Source organism: Lissotriton vulgaris, chromosome 7 (assembly GCF_964263255.1).
Source record: "Lissotriton vulgaris chromosome 7, aLisVul1.2, whole genome shotgun sequence".
NCBI lineage: Eukaryota > Metazoa > Chordata > Amphibia > Caudata > Salamandridae > Lissotriton > Lissotriton vulgaris.
The window spans coordinates 1,518,197,075-1,518,217,589 of NC_141695.1; the positions used below are offsets into that span (position 1 = coordinate 1,518,197,075).

The following is a 20,515-nucleotide window of genomic DNA, read 5'->3' on the forward strand; positions in this document are numbered from 1 at the left end:
GGGCCATCTCAAAACTCCACTATTTTTCGTATATCGGACCCATGTCTCGTTAAAGGTAATGGGACTAATACCATGTTTAGAATAGAGCTCATAAGTGGGAGTTCCAACTGGAGGGATCGGACATGATTCCTCCAACTGGGAATCCCTCGTACAACCTAAACAACAAAATCTCTTAAACGTACTCAGCCCAGGCATCGTCACTTTTCTAGACTGATCACAAACACCAAGGAGTATAGATCAGTGAAACAGTACAATCGTACTTACCCCTTGGCTTCAGTTATTGCAATAACTGAATAAAATCCCAAAAACAAAAACAAAGGTCTGTGGGAGCAACCCACCAAATACTTAACTAAGAATCGTTCTACACCAGCGAAGGTCCGTCTATCGTCTCCCTTTACCAAACGTCATCAGAAGGGTCCAAGGCAGGGCAACAGTCAGGGCAGCAGTCGTCAGCAGCCGTCGGAGAGGAGTAGCTGCGCTGTCAAAGACCTTCGGTCCACTTCCGACATACAGGGGTCGATCACGTGGTGCGCATCGTCCGGAGTTTTCTTGCGGGGCTCCTCACGACCCTCGGGCTCAACCACTACAGCTGAAGTCGCCCCACATTGGGTGCCAGTTGGAGAACCGCAGCCTTAAAGCCCGGCGGTGCAGGGTATGCCTGAAATCCCCAGGATTCACCTGCCTTGTCAAAACAGAGACACGGACTCTTCGTCTGGCATAGAATATGGTATTAATTCGCTGCAGCTAGTACAGTGGTTTTAGAAGTCGTCAGTACAACTAGGTTCAAAAGAGACTGCCACTTAACTCTGTGGCACACAGGTTTATATACAATACAATACAATGCAAAATGCAATCACACAAGAGCATGAGCTATAAGCAAACGTTATAGACAATGTTTTAAGACTAAGGCAACTCAAGTTCCCGGTTCTGTTTGTTACTCGACCCCTTAAGTAAATTACAAATGAATCCACACAATTCGTTTTCGTTGCGTGTTTTAGAAGGACAGTCGTGAAACAGGAGAATGCATGAGACATGTAGCGAAGGACAGCAGATAAGATAACTAAAAGGAAACAATGGTGTGAACCAACATGTAGTCCGGACGGGGATTAATCAGCTCAGACAGGAATTAGTGTACTCGGCCAGACCCTGACACTCGTTAGTAAACATAAGCAAGGAAGCCACCTGACACGCAAGGGCAGAAACGACAAAAACATCGCGTTCGCCGAGCTGCCTGAGTGAGGGCAACATAAAATGGCGGCAATCACAAAATGGAGGCTGAGCACGAACAAATTCGTAATTTACAGAACCTCACACCGACCCAAACCTTTGGGAGTGATCATGCACAAATAGGCACTTCCTTACATGGTGAATGCATTGCTTTCTTGGCTCAATAACATAATTGACAATTGCTAGAAAATTGCACTTCCATGCTCTCTTACATTGTTGGCCATCATTACTGAACATCACATCACTGAGGCTGACCAATAAATGCCTCAGACATTGATTTAACACTAATATTGTGTGTCTAATGAACATTTCTTCTTACTATACCTCCCACTTTCTCTCTGCCTGCCTCTCTCCTTGACTGTGCCCATTTTCTCTCTTTCTGCCTTCCTCCTCTGCCCCAATGCTGTCTCCATCGTTCTCTTTTCAATCCCCCTCTTTGAATGCATCTTAGTCTCTGCTCTTCTGGATGTTTCTTTTTCTATCCTTTTTCACCTTGTCGCCCTCCCCTCTATATTACTTTTTCTGACATTCTCTCTACTCCCCTTCTCTGTGCGTCTCTCTCTCTCTCTCTTTCTCTATCTCTCTCTCTGGGTCACCCCATTCTACAATCGCCTCTCACGGCCTCTCATTCTGTCTTTCACCTGCCTACCTATACTTTTCTCGCTCGCCCACCTTTCTTGCTCAACCTGAGTCTATGTCTCCCTTTCTCTCTTGATCTTTCAGGCTCTCCGTCTTTTACTGGCTGCTCTCTCTCAGTTTCTTTGTTTCTCCATTTTTTCTTGGATCATTATCTTCACACTTTTCTCTTACTTCCTCTCCCCCATCCTTTTCTGTCTTCTTTCCTTTTTGATCTGTACTGCCTCTCTCTCTTACTATAACTCTCTCGCATTGTCTTCTTTTACATCTATTTGTCTCTCTCTTCCTATTTTTCCTTTTCTCTTGCCTTATATATTTCTATAATTCGTTTTGCTCTTTCATTCTTCCTCTTCCAATTTCTCTTTCATCTCTCTTCCTGTCTCCCTTTCTACCTACATTTTCTCTTTCATTCAGTCTCTGTCTTTCTCTCTTGCTCTAGCCCTATTTATTCATTACCTCACTCAACTTCTCTACCTCTAACCCTATATTTTACAGATCAATGGAATGGACAAGCAATTTACTGCTATTATCGCTGGGAAAGCCTTCATTGAGGGTGAGCACATTCTAATATTTTTCGAACTGTGTGTTAAGCTGTTTTACTGTAAATGAAGGCTGGGGTGGATATATTTAAAAAGAGAATCATTTGACTCATTTGGCACATATCCAGGTGGATCAGTGAAAACTATCTTGGTTATGCAGAATGAAGTGAACTGGTGCCTCTATATATATATATATATATATATATATAAAAAGTTGCACAAACCAGTATTGTGTTTTAGGCATAATATTCTGATTGAGAAAACGAGGTGTTTTGAGATGGATAATGAAGTAGAGCTAGAGAGAGAAGCCATTGGTCAAAATTTTAAGAATACGTATTTACATAAACAACTCCTGACAGTAGCAGCCAAGGGTCTGGACCCTTTTTTAGTGAGTGCTAAATGGCAGAAGTTGTAAACCCCATTATTTAGTTATTTTGCCACCAGGGGTAAATAAGACCCATTTGCTACTAGAACCTGAGACACCAGCTTGTCTTTGCTGTTGCTTAGGTTGAGGCTGTGGGCGTCAGTATAGCTCAGCCCCTGCATGGCCCTGGTATCTGCACTGGGAGCGGATAGTGCTGACCCCGGACAGACAAAGCCTGCCCTGCATCACTGTTTCCCCACTCCACCTGGCACCAGCCCTCCCGCTGACACTCAGAGGAAGCATACAAAGAAGGGTATTCTTCAACAAAATAAATAGAGAAAACTTGCAGGAGAAAGGATTTAATGTCTCTGGGTCTGAGCAGTTATTCCTTATACCAAAGAAAAAACTTCAAAAAGCATGAACTTGATGCAGGAATACCGAATGGAATCGTAGATTATGACCCTCAAACATGGTGCCTCCTGCATCTTCTAGAACCTCTGTTGACAGTGATGTCATGATGATTCAAACAAACTCGCTGAGAGTGTTGATTACAAACTTTGACCAAACTATATATTCCAAACATAACCAGAATCCAAAACAACCACATTTTTTTTGACAGAAGAAATTACAAAAGGACCCATGAATCTGGACTGTCCTTTCCTTACCATGCCTGGTTTGCGCACAAGAATTGTGTCACCAACACTCCACAAAGTTTGTCTTGTAGAATGTTTAAAATAAAAAATATGTATATTTATTTTGATAATTCGTCCTACGCACACTCATTTCAGATAAAGAAAGTTGGTCTTGTGTATAGATTTCTAATCCCAGCCAAACTGGATTTAGTTTGCAATGAGGTCTCCTTACTCTGAGGACAGCAAAAGGCGAGACACACGTCACACTGTTAGGTTTTACTCTATGTGTGCACCAAGTTTCTCTCAAAGCTGTTTTCAATGACTCTTTGTTTAAAATTTATCTCTGAGCACAGCTCCTGACAATCTTATTCATACTCTCAGCTAAGCCATTAGCTTGCAGAGAATAAAGAGCAGTTTTAAAATGAACAATAGCTAAACTGGTGAGAAGTTATTTCATCTCATCTGAAACAAATTGTGCTCCATTGTCAGTAATTAACATTTTAGGAACACCTTCTCTGGAGAACTCATCTTTCAAAAATCCAATAACCACACGATAATTAACTGATGGAACACATTTTGTCACCACCCACTTGGAAGTACAATCTACAAGTAAAATAACAAAATGCTCATTATGATTCAACAACTCAAATGGACCAGCAATGTCTAGACCTAATTTTGTCCAAGGTTCATCAGGTACTGGTGAAACTGGTGAAATAAGTGCAGAAAAAGTTTTCGTAGATTTATCATTGTTGGCACTTTGCCAACAATCTTCCACAACAGCTTCCACGTCATGGTCCATTCCTGGCCACCAATACCATTGATGAAGTCTTGCTTTAGTTTTTTTTGCGGCCTAAATGGACTTCATGTGCCAAATTGACTAGTTTGGATTTTAAATCAGGTGGAGCTAGTAAACGCTTACCTCTCAAAATCTTATCATCTAGTATGCTCAATCCATCTTTCACACAAATATAATTGGACATGCTTGCAGACAACATATTTTTAACTGGCCAACCATTTACAATAAAGTCTTTCAACGTGATAAAATCAGGATCCTTTTCATATACATCACTCCACTCCTGATTTTCCAAAGCAGATTCACAAATCTAATTTATTGCAAGACTATCCACACTGACTAAGTCAGATTGAACTGGTAACCTAGACATACAGTCTGCCATACAATTCTTGGAACCAGGAACAAACTCAACAGAAAAATTATAATTAGATAATCCATCAACCCAACGAGAAATCCTCAGAGAAAGATTATCTATTTCCCTGGAGGTGAAAATCTTGGAAAGTGGTTTGTGATCAGATCTTACAACGAAAGGTATACCCCACAAAAGAATTTGAAATTAAGAATTGCCAAAAATACCACTAGTGCCTAACGCTCGATAACAGAATATCTCTCTTCAGCTCCTCTCAAGGTGCGTGAAGCAAAAGCTACCACCTTCAAATCACCATTAACAACCTGAGAGAGCACTGCGCCCAAACCGCAAATACTTGCATCGGTTGATAAAATAGTATTTTTGTTCACATCAAAATTACCTAATGTGGGTAACTTTGCAATGCAATCTCTCACCCTATTAAATGCCACGTCACATTCATCGGACCAAACAAACTGTGATCCTTTTTTTAACATAGCTCTCAATGGCTGAGAAATTGAAGCAAAATGTTGAATGAATTTGGAGCTGAATTCTGCTAAACCTTGAAAAAAACATATCTGGTCTTTATTAATTGGTTTGGGAGCTTCTCTATGCTTTTAGCCAACTCTAATTTAGGACTAATCCCATCACATTAAGTTTTGTGACCTAAATAAGTTACAGATGTAACTCTAAACTTACATTTTTCTCTTTTAATCTCCAAGCCTGCAGACTGTAATCTTTCTAATACTTTCCACAATTTGTCATCATGTTTCTCTACATCTTTTCCATAAAGCAAAATATTGTCTTGAAAAAATAACACCTTATTCAACCCTTGAAGCACTTATTTCATTATTCTTTGAAAACATGCTGCAGCAGATGCAAGTCCAATAGGCATCCTCAAAAATTGAAAAGCTTCCACCGGTGTTACAAATAAAGTTAAATGCCTAGACTCCGGATGTAATTTAACATGGTGGTAAGCAGAGGACAGATCCATCACACTTAAGATCTTCGCATCCTTAATGAGGGACAAAGTCTCAGTTATATTCGGCAAAGGCTGTCTATCAACCCAAATAAATGTGTTCAAACCTCTTAAATCCGCACATAGTCAAATTTCTTTCTCGCCATCCTTTGGTGCCAAAACCACCGGAGCCAACCACTCAGAGCTTTCAATCTCTTCAATCACCCCTCTCTGTTTGAGCTTACAAATCTCCTGTTCCAATGGTTCCATCATCATTTGAGGAACTTTCCTAACTTTTGACACAAATGGTGTAGCGCCATTTTTTAGGATGATTTTGTGTTCAAATTTTCTGAATTCCAAGATCATTACTAAAGACTTCTAGAAACCTCATGAAAATATCTGAAGGTAAATCAGTTTTTGCCAATAACAACACTTTTTGTTCGCTTTTAGGATTGAGTGTGATTCCCATATCCCTTTGATGTATCCATCCAAGAAGGTTGTCACCCCTTGTGGCCACATACATTTTCCCCACAGTCTCACAATCAGAAAATTTTATTTTCTTGAAACAATATCCAAGTACATAAATTTTGACTCCACCATACCCTACTGGATTAATGTCTGAAGTTAATAATTCTACATTCTCACAACCAAATGTGGTGTCCCAGTTTTTGTCACCAATCATTGTGTATGGTGATCCTGAATCCGCTAAAACCATTATTTTCCTACCACCGACTGTTATCTCACATTCAGGCATTTCAATGGGATCCACATCTACACTACCATCCTCACGTATACTAGAAACAACATTGACTTCATCACCAATATAATTTATGTTCTGTTGTTTAGCTCCTCTGCACACACGAACATAATGACCTATTTTGCCACAAATTTTGCAAAATGCAAATCACGCAAAACACCCTGGGCTATTTGTCCAATGCCCATCACCGCCACATCTGTAGCATTTTGGACCACTAGATTTAGTGTCAACAGAAGAAAGTTTTTTCCTTTCAGATTTCTTTTCTACTTCCTTGCTGAATGATGTTGCAGGTTTATCGTTACCTGTCTTGTCATTATTTTTTTAATTATGATCATTAACTCTGTAAACTTAATTAACAGAAGACTCACTGTTACCTTCTTTATTGATGGTAGCACTATCTTTGTTTTTCTCATCACACATTTCACGTACCCACATAGTAGTATTTTCCAAACCTTCAATTATGGCAACTGCATCTTTCAAACAAGGATTTTTGCTTAAAAGCTTTTCTTGAACTTTAACATTGTTTGTGCACCTGACGATTTGATCTCTGATCAAGGAATCATTCAGGTGTTCAAAATCACATGTCCGATCTAGTGTCTTGAGAGCAGCAACATAGTTGGAAATCTTTTCATTCTTACCCTGCACTCTGGAATAAAATGTATGTCTCTCTAAGACAATATTTATATGTGAACCAAACTGTCTCTCTAACATCTACACAGACACGTCATACACATTGCTAGGTACACCAGTCTCATTACCTATATCAATTAAGTCAAGACTTTCATAAATACATCTTCTCTCAATGCCTAAATTATGCAAGAGTATAGCTTGTTTAGAAAATTTCTCACCACCAATGGCTATAAGGTAAGAATCGAAAATAAGTTTCCATCCTTTCCAAGGTAACACAGGTTCACCTTTTTCGGTTAAAAAATGGGGAGGTTCAGATGAAGTAGCCATATTGATGCAAATTTGTAATAATAAAGTTAGATAAGCAATGTAAATCCACCATATTGTAATTGATAAATATCGGCAATAGAAGCAAACTGTGCTGTCACTACTAATAATGTCATTTGTTAATCACAATATGTAGAGGTTTGAAGTGTGCACATCACTGTATGCAGAAGATAAAAGTGAGCATATTCCATCGTGAAAACTTCAGTTTGTTGTATTTCTGTGAAGAAATGATGATCTTAATGTCAATGAGGATTCTTTAAAACAGTCGTTTTGTGTTAAGTGTGAAAAATCAGGTCCAATATTTGTTTTCCCACGTAGACGTTTTCTCAATAAAACTTGCAATGGTTCCAGTTTGCACCCAACATTAGCGCTTCAAAGACAGTTCCACAAAAATCGATTGCCACCTTTCCATAATCTCCACAAAACAAAAATCGACTTCACCGTACCCAAAAATATCGTTGTTCCTTCGCTTGTGAGAGTCGGTTTAAGTTCAGTCACTAAATATTGATTTCAATTCAGTTCACTCGGTGAAACAGTAAAACTTTGCCAAAATGGCCGCTGACGTCTTACATTATTGCGCATCATAGCTAAAACATGAAAAAAGAAGGACAGTAGAAAAGATATTTACTCCCAGCATGCACCAGGAGTCACAGTTGGAGCAAATCAGACATCATCAGTTCAACTCTGGATGCCGAATCATGAACATCCGCTCGTCTGGATCAGAGGCCAAAACCACAAAGTTCCATTCGTACCTTCCACAACACGCAGTCACTAAGAGGTACTTGCAGTAATCCTTTCAGTTTCCCGTCGTCATCTCAAGGATGTATAATCAATCAACTCAAGAGATTGGGAACTGATTTCAGAAATAACGCGTGAATTTGCTTCAGATAAAATTTGATGTTGTGTAGGGTTGAATTCCAAATTCTTCACCTCGTCGCCATTGTTAAGAATGATTTCTTAAGTCATTCAAGTTGAAATCCAAGTTTATTTACAGGAGTAAATAAGTTACAACCCTCACGGACCTCGATCCAGCAGTAACTGCCAGATCAGATTCCTTGTCCAACATTTAGTAGTAGAACATAGAACATATATGCATCATTAAATGACCTAATTAGACTTCTTAAAGAAACATGCTGCTTTAGACGTCTCACCAGGTTTTTGCAATCAAAGAAATATATGAATAAAGAAATAAAGACACATATGCACACTAAGAGGAGCTCTGGTTCATCCCTCTTCCTCTAATGGACCGCTCAGCCGCCATTCATGTTTTGCTTCAACCCGCAACAGACGACAGCATATGGCAATGGGTCAGTCCACTTCAGCAATTGGCTCTCTGGAGTAATGGATTTTTTCCTGATCAAATATGCACATCCACCTATAACATATGGCATTCATTCCACAATACTTTTACAATGCATTTATCTTTGCATTCTTTACATTTTCAATTATGCGTGTTTGTTCAAAGTATGACTGCAGGTTACAGTCATTCAAAACCAAGTCATGTGATGTGCATTAAAACTAAAAAGGATTTCTATAACATTGCTAAATATACCTATTTACTGGGAAGCATCAATACTGGTATATTAAAATGATAGGGGATGGCTAATTTCTTCTTAAATGTAAACATTTTCTTACAACGATACAGCCACTACGCTTAGGAGTAGGGAATGTTTTATTTTTTTATTTTGTGTCATATGCCTGCATTAAAAATAAAATAAATGCACGGATTGCACAAGTTTGCCATGGCCAGACTTATGGGCTTTGCAAATCTTTTTTCATGTATGCAGCTAATGCCATGATTTCTGCAAGGGTCATTTTCCTCACCAGCACCACAACACTGTAAAATGCTAGGTGGTAAGTGCAGGCAGTGAATGCAAAAACCAAAGTAGTAAACATCCAATCATAAGCTTCATACACTACTTAGAAAAAATCTTAGGCAAACACCTTTTATCTCAGCTGCATGTTTGCATTTAGGCACTGATAAACACACTGCCCATGCTTTTAGTTTGGGTCTACCACCATGTTGTACATTTACCTACAAAACAAATCTTTATAATTATTGATTGTAGATGCATAGAAGGAAAGCTCAACCATAATCCTACTCTCCAAAACCTGAGTTTAACAAGATTAAATTACCGGATTGAATTACCCAAAAGGCATTATCTCCAACAATTTGAGCATACCATTCAGAGCCAGTTCCTCCATTGGAACAAAGAAGTGTTGCCCCACTTACGTTGTACAACCAAAACAGTAGAGATAAAAAAAAATGGTAATTGATTACTATTTTGTTTTAATCGTCCCATCCTGAACCGAGCGTCAGGACGGGGCGGGCCTGCTGAGTGGGCGGGGAGGAGTGGTGGGCAGAAGGCTGCCTTTGCACTTGTTTAAAGCGCGCATGTGTCATGGCCAGATGTCTTGAGGCGGCCAGCCCAACATGCACACTTTAGAGTCAATCATTTTTATTATGCAGGAATGTTGTATGGTACACAGCCCAGCTGCCTACATCAACTTGCCGGCAGGGCTTAACCTCAGTACAATGACACAGCGTCTGGGCCTACATCCCGGAGGACAACCCCCGCGTTTTCCTACGAACTTGGGAACTGCCACACCTATACTGTGGCTTCCGCCTTTTATCGAGTAACGGATAAAAGACAAATCAGAAACACTCCCCTTACCCTCCTTTCCCGCAAAACAACCCCCCTCCCACTCCCACCCCGCTCAGCATCAGCTTCTATCTTCACAGCTCACTTCACAGGATCCACTAGCTCAGCCAGATAAAATCCAGTTTACAGGCTTGGCCCTTTATGACTCCAAGGGAATGAGTTGCAGGATCTGTAAATACTACGGGCAAGTTACTTCTCGGATGTCTTTGGATAAGATCTGCAAGAACGGGCCCCAAAGTTGAGCATATTCGACCCCTTCCCATCCATTCCCATCGAGAGCCATTTCATTGCTAAAATGTGCCAGAGCCTTTGGAACCAATCTTGAGGGTCGGGTACAGCCGGGGAACTCCAGTGTGTCAGGAGCACCTACCTCGCAGCTAACAGCACCAGCGCAATCTGCCTACCCCTCAGCAAGCGCAGGGGAAAGAATTTAGGGTGGGGAAGCCCCAGCAGAGTATACTCAGGTAACTGAGGGAGTGTAATCTGAAACGCAGCATCCAGCTCATCCAAGATCATGGTCCAATACCACCTCAACTTTGGGCAGTGCCATAACAAATGTGCCAGTGTCCCTGTGAGACCACACCCCCGCCAGCAGAGGCCCGACTTGGTGGCATCCCATGCCCTAATGTGCGCTGGAGTATAATACCAAAATGCCACTACTTTGTTGGCTTATTCGGTGCCCGCTGTGTTAGAGGCCGTGTGCTGCACGCTGTAGAAAACGTGCTTCCACTCTTTTTCGTCAACGGACGTCCCAACTCCGTTTCCCATCTAACTTGCGCAGATGTACGTTGGCTCCTGGGCAGACTCACAATCATCGCATATAGCTCCGAGATGAGTCTCCGGTCGTCTTTCTTACAGACCAACCATTTTTTAAACGCGGTCAAAGGCTGGGCCATGGAGGCAATGTTAGCTGGCTGGGTGATCCAATGTGCCATCTGCGAATAGTGAAAAGCATTAGCCATCTGCAAGTGGAAGGACTGCGTGCGTAGCCGGGTGAGCGGAATCAAGCCATCTAAGTCAAAGAAGGAACCCACCCTCTTGCAGCCTTCCTCTTGCCAGCTATGGAAGACCAAGGATGCACGGTCGGGTGGGAAGTCCGGGTTGTCGACGATAGTGGTCATTGAGGAGAGGAACGTAGTCCACCCTTTGCGTTGCGCCAGCTGATCCCATGCCTTGAGGGTCGGGGACGTCACCGGGGAAGAGTAAAGGCCCCAGGCTCTGTGTTTGCGCGGCAGCCATAATTCCCTACAGATGTTGCAACCTGCCACAGTCTGGTCCATAAAGTTCCAATGTTTACTAGACATGGGCCTGTTCCATTCAACTATATACCTAAGGGTGGCCGCTTGAAAGTAGGCTGTCAGCAGAGGAAAGCCCAGCCCCCCGGCCGCCTTCGGGGTAATCACTATGGACAGTGCCTGCCGTGGCCGTTTATTGTTCCATAAGAACCTAATGAGGAGCCCCTGCAGCTTCCGGAGGATACCCTGCGGAGGGGTCAACGGTAGCATTTGAAAAAGGTACAGTATGCGGTATGAGGGGGAGTACAGTCATTTTCAGAGCCGCCAGCCTCCCATACCAGGCCAAGTTAAGACGGGACCAGTCCGAGAGGGCTTTGATAACCTGGTCAGCCAGCAGTTTATAGTTCAGGGACACTCTTTTAGCAATAGAAGGGGCCAGTCGGACACCTAATTATGGAATGTCAGACGGTGCCCACTGGAACTCAAAGTCCTGCCTCAGATCCAGGACGTCCGCCTCAGGGAAGGAGAGGTTGAAGATTTGCGATTTGGAAAAGTTAACTTTGAAGCCCGCTACTTTTTGGAAATCCAATAACTCCCTTGAGCGGCTTCGCAGAGAGGAGTGGGGATGAGTGAGTGCTAGAATGACATCACCCGCGTAGAGACTAATCTTATGCGAATCAGCCCCAAATTTGATCCCGGTGATGTCCATATTAGATAAAACGCACTGAGCAAAGGGCTCCATATAGAGCGCAAAAAGCAATAGGGAGAGGGGGCACCCCTGTCGCATCCCCCTCGTAATGGGGAAAAGAGCAGACCTACAGCCATTTACATACAACGCCACCTTGGGGGCTGCATAGAGGCACTGAATCCATCGTAGGAAATTATCCCCCTCCCCGAATGCCTTCAACACCGCAAACAGGTAGACCCAATCTACACAGTCGAAGGCCCTCTCCGCATCTATGGAGAGCAGGAAAGCCTACTTACGCGAGCGATGGACCACATCCATGAGGTGGAGCAACCATTTTGTGTTGTCTCCTCCTTTCCGTGTAGGAATAAATCCCGCTTGATCTGGCTCCATGATCCCATCCATCAAGGTGCTAAGCCTAGCCGTTAGCACACCCGCAAATAGCTTGGCGTCAATATTAAGCAGCGAGATTGGCTTGTACGATCCACACTCTTTGGGGTCTTTCCCTGGTTTGAGAATGACTGTGATGGCCGCCTCTGCCATGGAGGGAGCCACCACCCCCTTGTCAAGAAAAGAATTAAAAAGACGAGTCAGGAGGGGAGCCACCTCCCTACAGAAAGTTTTGTAAAAGATAGCAAAAAAGCCATCTGGCCTGGTGATTTCGCTACCTTCAGTTTTGCAATGGCCAAGATGACCTCTACAATGCGGATCGCCGAGTCTAAACTCTCCGCTGATTCCCGATGCAGGGGGGTAATTCCGCACGAGTCAAGATAGTCTGTGACTCCCCTAGAGGGCACTCCCTCTTTCTGATACAGTGTCTGTTAAAATTGGATAAAGGTGTCTACAATGGCAGAATCTGTGGTGTGCTCCATCGCTTGCGAATCCCGAACAGTGTGAATAGTGGTCAATTGAGTGCGCGCCCATAGCCTGTATGCAAGCATCTGCCCCGCCTTGTCACCACAAAGGTAGAACTTGTGTCGCAGGCGCAATAAGGCATGCAGGGCTCTATCCATGTCAAGGTGTTTTAACATGCGCCGCTTTGTCTCTAACTCCCTCCAAACCCTTGGTGCCCCAGTTCTCTTATGAATCGCATCCAGGCCACTCACCTCCCTCTCCAACTCAGCTTGTTTCTCCTTGCACAGACGGGAGTATGTCGCTGCAATAGCGATAAATTCACCACTCACTACCAGCTTCAGGGCCTCCCAAACCGATGTGAGAGGCGTTTCCCCCACCTCGTTTTCGGCATGGTATTGTACGATGACCTCTCGGATCTTCGCCACCACCGAGTCTGAGTAGAGCAGGGAATCACGAAGGCGCCAGCCCTCTGACGGCGGTCTAGCACCGCTAGAAGTAAGGACTACGGAAATAAGCGTGTGATCTGATAAGGAATTCAGCATAATATCTGCTGCAGACAAATGGGGCATAAGAGAGGACGTAGCTAAGAAGTGAAACAAGCACCCATAAGTCTTATGGGCCACTGAGTAGTAGGTGTAGTCACGCTTCTGGGGATGCTGAATGCACCATACATCATGCAACCCTCCCTCTAACAGCCACTGCCCCCCCCCCCCCCCCGGGACATTGCCCCTGTCTGGTGGGACCGCTGCTCCGATCTGTCAGCCTCTGCCTCCATTACAATGTTCAGCTCACCACCCACCAGAATCAGGTCGTCTGGTGATTCCAGTACCTGCGAGAGCGCTGCCTGCAAGAAGGGCTCCCTGGTTCATGTTTGGAGCATAAATTGACCCAACAGTGAACTGTGTCTCACCCCATTGCACACGCACAGCCAGAAACCTGCCCTTAATGTCCACCACCTGGGGGGCGATTTTGCAGTGTGCACCCGCACTAAAAAGAATGGCAACCCCGTTCTTCTTATTAGGCCTCGAAGACCACAGCTGTAGTGGAAAGCGCTTGTCTGCCATGCGTCGAGTATCTTTAGAAAGGAGTTGGGTCTCCTGTAGCAGGCACACAATACCTTCCGCGCTTTCCAATAGGGATAAAACAGCAGCACATTTCACTGGGCTATTAATATTAATATCGTAAACTGATTATAACACACAAAAGAAACTTTTTATCTGATAGAATTGATAAAGCTAGTAATTTCTCTAGAGAAATATTCAGTATTGTCAAATCTTTTACTGATCCGCAGGCCTTGAACCGTCGCCCGCCTGTGTCTCAGTCTCTCTGTACCCAACACTCTGAGTTCTTTGAAGAGAAAATTGCTCTTATCTATGCCTCCTTCCCCAAAATGGACTGTTTTCATATCGGGGAAGAACAGTTAGCTAATCTTGCAACGGCACCAGTTTTCGCGGAATTCTCTGAAATATCAGAAGATCTTTCCCTTCAGGAACTACTTAAATGTAAATCCGGATCTCCTAATGATCTGTGGCCAGCAAAACAATATAAAACTCTAGCAGCACTACTAAATCGTCATCTTAATTCCATATGGAATGCCTCCCTGCGCTCGGGCATTTATCCAGAGGCGTGGAAACATGCATTTTTTGTCCCGATACTGAAAAAATCTAATGCGGATCCAGAGATCCCGGGAAACTACAGACTTATTTCCCTACTCCCCGTCCCAGCCAAGATCCTGGAAAAGCTTGCCCATCAACTACTTGCCAGCTTTATAGAATCTAAGGGTCTTCTTCACGATTCTCAGCATGGATTTCGTTCTGGCTACAGCACAGAGTCAGCCCTGATTGAAATGGCCCATTCTGTGCGGTGGACACATGACAGGGGATGGAGGGCGGTGTTAGTGCTGCTGTACCTTTCGGCAGCATTTGACACCGTCTCTCACCCGATCCTCCTGAAACGACTGAGATCTATTGGAATCGAGGGTACGGTCCTTAACTGGATTGTATCATTTCTTTCTGACCGTAAACAACAAGTTCACACTCCTCCTTACACCTCCTCAATTAGGCCACTCATGTGGGGTGTCCCGCAGGGCTCCTCGTTGAGTCCACTCCTTTTCAATGTTTATTTCACTCCTCTGGCCGAAATGTTATCTCAGTCGGGAATCAAAATTACATCATATGCTGACGATATCCGGCTTCTTTGTTCCTATAATGAGCCATCCCCTACAACTTTCGACCCCCTAAAAACTTGTCTCAGGAATATTGCAAAGTTGATGGATCTTAATTTTCTGAGACTCAACGCTGGTAAGACCGAGGTCCCCTTTTTAATCAACCTTCCCCTCTAGCCTCTAATCTTTAGTGGTCAGAAGACTTGAGTCTTGCCCCTTCCCCTAAGGACTCGGTCAGAAACCTGGGTGTCAGATGGGACAATTGCTTGTCCTTCGCCAATCAAGTCCACACAGTCTCTGCTGCTTGCTTCAGCAAAATTAAAATGATACAAAAATTCATCAACTATCTGACCAGCAACACCCGAAAAACCATAGTCCATGCGCTCATAGCATCGCATTTGGACTACGCTAACGTGCTCTATCTGGCCCTGACAGCAGGACTGTGCCACAGTTCAAAATGCCGCGGCCCGTCTGGTTTGCGGCATTCCACTTAGACAACACATCTCCCTGTATCTGCAGAACCTACTTTGGCTTCCCATCCTTAAAAGGATTGAGTTCAAAGCCATGACCCTGGCTTTTCGGACTACTAAAGGCCTAGGACCAGCCTACCTTATCTCTAGTCTCCGCCCATATAGTCACTCCAGAGCTCTCCGCTCTAATACCAAACAGTTACTAGTCATTCCCAGATTCAAAAAAGCCCGATCTGGAGGCAAAACCTTCCAAGTGTGCGCCACCAATCGCTGGAATACACTTCCGTTTTCTCGCTGCATGATTCATCGGAACCTGAATTTCGCAGATCCCTAAAAACCTTTCTTTTCTGCTAGTGTCCTCTCTCTTGTACCCACAGCTATCTGCTCATCAGAACCGGGACACCCCGTTGGGGTAGCTGCGCGCTTTATAAAATACACAAATAAATTAAGGCCTCTGACCTTGAGGCTCACTACCTTCAACTCCTTACTCAGCATGTCAGCAAGTGGGACAAAACGCCTATGTACATTCCCATTCTGAAGCTCTCACTGTACCACATTGCCCCACTGTCCCCCGGATCCTCGCCCATTTCCCCCAAAAGCTGATGCGGAGCCCCCAAACAACCCCATAACCCCCAACCCCCGTCCCCACCCCCTCCCCCAGACAAGTAAAACCCCAGAAACACAAGACTCAACATTCACAGTAGAAAAGAGCAAACAATAGTCCGTTAAACAGGCCCCAATAGCAGGGGAACATGGTGCCAACCTCCTCTTCACCCAATTCCTGATACAGGACTCGACTCCATTCAAGGACACAAAAGTGCTACCCATCCACGTCAAGTGAACAGTCTTCTCTGGCGCCAGCTGCTAGCCCAGTTAGGGCCTAGCTAAAGCCCTGCACCTCAGGTGCCCCCAGAAGCTTCCTTTACCAGGGCCACAGAAGCAACCGCAGCTCCCCTTTCAAGCAGGCTCGTTGATAGGTCAGGTTTTGCGGCAGGAGCAGGCGTACCGACCCTTTGCCACTCCACGGAACGTCGTCGCTGTCTGCTGGGAGAGCTGACATCCCCAGACGAGGAAGTGGTCGTTCCAGTCCCAAAATGTTGAGGGCCGCCTCTAGAGAGCGGACCTGAATCAGCTTGCCCTTAAACTTAAAACCTGAACGGGTGCCCCCAGGAATAGGAAATACCCTGCTTCCTCAGATAATTAGTGATGGGCTTGAATTCCCTCCGTTTGACAAGGGTGGAAGCCGCTAGATCTTGAAAAAGCGCTGGATGGTGGTCACGGAATTGAAGGGAATTAAGGTCACATGCTTTCCTCAGGATCCTTTCTTTGAGCTGAAAGTCATGCACATATACCAATATGTCAGGGGGATGGGCCTTGGGCCCCCACAGCAAACCCATATGGTGAACCCTGTCCTTTTAAATATCTTGCAGGTCCTCCTCATTCAGGATTTGAAGAAAAAGAGCTCCCACATATTCATGGAGATCCGCTCCCTCACCTTTCCACGGAACAACCCGGATCCGAATATTATTTCACAGAGATCTGTTCTCTAAGTCCTCGGTATGTGCTTGGAGGTCCAAGTTCTGCTCCATTTGGTGAATCACATCTTGTTAGAGCTGATGTATATCCTCCGCCGTCCCCAAGTCGTGCTCCTCCAGTGCTGTGACCCGCTCCCCCAGAGCGCCACATCCCGCCTCACCTCCCTCAGATCAGACGCAAGCTGAGAACGCAGCTCTGAAATATCCTCTTTGATAGCAGAAAACAACTCTATCATGAAGGCTTTGGTCGCCGGCGGATCGCTATCATTAGGCATGAGCACTTATCGGCAGCCGGTAAGGCTGGCTGTCCAATCACTTTCTGGGGCCCGTCTTTCAGGGATTTGTCTTTCCTGTTTCTGGCCTCCGCCATCACGCCTCTTGAGGGAGCTTGTGGCCAAGCCGCTAGGGCTATGTAGGAAGCGCCACCACCGGGTCAGGGTCCAGCCAGAATCCAGTCCCTCCGCTCTCAGGCACAAACCCAGCTCCACCAAGATCCTCAAAGCGCAGTGGACAGAGAAGGCCCGGACTATCTCTCGCTCAAGGGAACAGGTAGTGGGCCTCAACCATCAGCCACTGGCCAACCTCGTGCCTCGAGGTACAAGCTAGTAGCTCCTAGACTCCTATGGCCACAGCTCCTTGGATTCAAAGCAGGGACAAATGGCACACTCCCACCGTGACACGTTAGCAGTGAGACCCCAGCCCCACTGTCCTCCAGCCCGCAGCCCACGAGGTCAGCAGCTACGGACTTCCAGTTGGATCGCTCCCTCAGACCCCCACACTCCAAGAGGGGAATGTCTCTCTCCCCTACACGTGGGCCGAAAAGCGGCCAGCCCCCTTTGGGCCCAGCATCACTCTGCCAGGCGATTAACGCTGCCGCCGCAGTTGCCAGGGGTGGGGAAGGGCCCTACTTTCAGCTCTAGGCCTCCTCCTCACTCCCCGTTTAGTAGGCCGCCTCAGCCAATAAGACCGCCAGCCAAGGGATCACCGGGCCGATATTCGCAGCTGCGCAGCCCTTAAAAATGTCAGGGACTCTGCTCTGCTCCCCGGTGCAGGCCTTATGCCGTCCGCCGGTCTGTGGACCGAGCCACGGGAGTCCCGAGGAGCCCCCCCCCTCACTCCTCACCTCTGGCGATGGGCCCTCGGGCGCTGGTGGAGAGTAGCAATAGCATCAGTCAATAGCACACACCCACCTCGCAGGGGTCTCGGCTGCCGCTTCCGCCGCAGGCACTCAGCGGGGCATCCGTGCCTCCCCGATTGTCACAGCTCCAGTCAGCTTGCACCCTGCTTTACCATGCCACTGTGCCACGCACCCCACACTGGGTCAGGAATGTACGCCCGCCTCCCCCGACGTCTCAGCTCCCTCTCCGCGGGCCACTCCACAGCAGCGGGGCCAACAGCTCCAATCCGCTAAGGCGCAACTCCGGAGACTACGGGCCCCCGCACACTTCCAGCCACGAGTGCCGCCGGGCCCGATGTCTGCCTGGGCTGCACCGAACGGCTCCACCTTGCTTCTGCTCAGGTCCGCGAAATAGGGCCGCCAACCACTTCAGGGCAGGTCCGGTGCACAGGGCACCGCTGTCGCCAGCACGGTTGAGCGCCTAACAGGGCGATAAACAAGGTTGTACATCAGGCGGCGCCAGAAGGACAATGAAGCACGTCCTACTCCGCTGCCATCTTGGCCATGCCCCCACATACACACTTTAAACCTCTGAAATCCAGCTGTCAAAAGACAGCTAGATTGAGAGCAAGTGCAGGCATCTAGTGATGACAGTCCTCGTGTACTGTCAGGTTTTGTTTTAGTTTGTTTTGTTACCTTGTATTAGATTGTTTTTGGGTGATTACTGTATTGTGGGAAGCAGTGTATGGTTATGTCTGCAACAGGAATGACAACGATAATTCAATCGCCGCAATTTTTCAGTGAGGTGGGAGCGCTGATTCTACTGTGGTTAAGATGGAAGAAACCTTTTGATTCGTCAAAGTGGCCATCAGGGGTGAAATGTTTTTGCCATCTAAAAAGCAAAGAGTATTTTTACACAATCTGGGGTAGAAGGGAGAAATGTATATGAATCTAGATAAAATTTCATTGGGGTATGCGGAAGGTTTCTCCAGTGATGTGGGTGAGAATGATCAAACTCAATTTTGGTACCCAGATAAATGTAGTGTTGAAACACCATGAGTTCTTTACCCATGAGCAGGGAAAAGGGGAATGCATTGGCAACTATCTAATGTGTTTGAGATATTTTGCTAGAACGTGTGATTTTGGGGACTGGACTGATTTGCTGATTCACAATCAGTTGGTGTCCTGTACGAACACTGTTAAAGCACAGGGGAAGCTGTAGGCTAAAAACCCAGGCTTGAAGGAAGCTATTGCTATAATTGAGGAAATAAAACATACAGCGTTTTGGGTCAAAGAAATACAGAAGGAAGATCATGATGAAGGGACTGTTTCCAGAGTCACAGCTTTAAAAAACGATAAGAGTATGAAAAAGGCAAAAAGTCGATGACAGTAAAAAAATCTAGTGTAGTTGTGGCACCCAAGGATAATGGTAAACGTTTGAGAATGTGCATCGATTTCAGGTACTTAAACAAAAACATCTGGGCGAAAGGCAACTTTTGCCAATTATTGGGCAAAAGTTGTCTTTTCTCAAGGGGGCACATTTGTTTAGCATGTTGGAGCTTTCGGGCCCTTATCACCAGGTGCCATTGAGTGAGAAGCCCAATCATCTGAGGTCATTTTTTATGACTCTGGTAGCCTACCAGTTTGTCTGTATTCCGTTTGGGCTGGCATCGGCGGTGGCATGCTTCCAGAGGGTGGCATTGAACAGATAAACATGTTTCAGGGTGACATCTTGGTGCATGGTAAATATGAGAAAGACTGATAAGGTAGCTTGTGTGAGTGTGGTTTAACGATGAAGAAGGAGTAGTGTAGATTCAAGGTGACTTCAGTATCTTACTTGAGACGTGAGGGGAAAATTTAAAAGACACTAATGCAGCATTGTGCCACAAGTAATTTTGCTGTGCCACACTGTGTTAGTTTCGAAGCACAGGCAGGGATGCAACATATTTACAAAAACATGTTGCATCTCTGTACTTTCCCCTGTGCTGGCGCACAAACTGCTTCCATGAGCTGGCGCAGGCACCCCTGCACCATGGTGGAAGGATGCCAGGTCCTGGTCCTTGGGGAGATTGTTTTTGTGCAGGAAGGGGCACCTTGCTCCTCATGGGAACAGTCCAGCCAGATCTGCCAAGCCAGGTACTCTCTGGACAAGAAACAAGCATCCTGGGACCAGTTTCGGGGCATCACCCCTCATCAGCCAAGCAAGCCTGAATCCAGTACCACAGGAAGCGCGGGACCCACATTTGGGCATACCCGGTGCACTGCTGTGAGTGAGTATAATGAGAATGATAGGGTTATAGAGGATGTAATGGTGTTAGGTTGGTAAGAATGTAGAAGGGCTTGTTTGCCCAGGAGTAGTTAAAGAAGGATGAGAAATGAGGGAGTTTGCAACGGTATAAGAATGAAAGCATGTGGCAAATACGATATATCACACAATCAATCATTGTTTGTTAAGCATGACTACACACCCGTGAGGGTCTCAAGGTGCTGAGGGGAGATCCAGGTCCTGATGTGTGCTTTTGTGCAGTCAAAGAGCCAAGTTGTTGTATCAAAAGATTTACATTACTATGTGAATCAGCCTAGGT

The 20,515-nt window shown here is 45.4% G+C and overlaps 1 protein-coding gene across 1 annotated transcript in view; it reads left to right on the top strand.

Annotated features, from left to right (window-relative positions):
* LOC147705914 (uncharacterized) overlaps positions 1-20,515 on the top strand; it is a 582,839-nt gene that overhangs the window by 549,179 nt on the left and 13,145 nt on the right. The window contains exon 14 of the mRNA XM_086932385.1: positions 2,359-2,416. Coding sequence (XP_086788511.1) covers positions 2,359-2,416 — 58 coding nt within the window. The remainder of the gene's footprint in view (positions 1-2,358; positions 2,417-20,515) is intronic.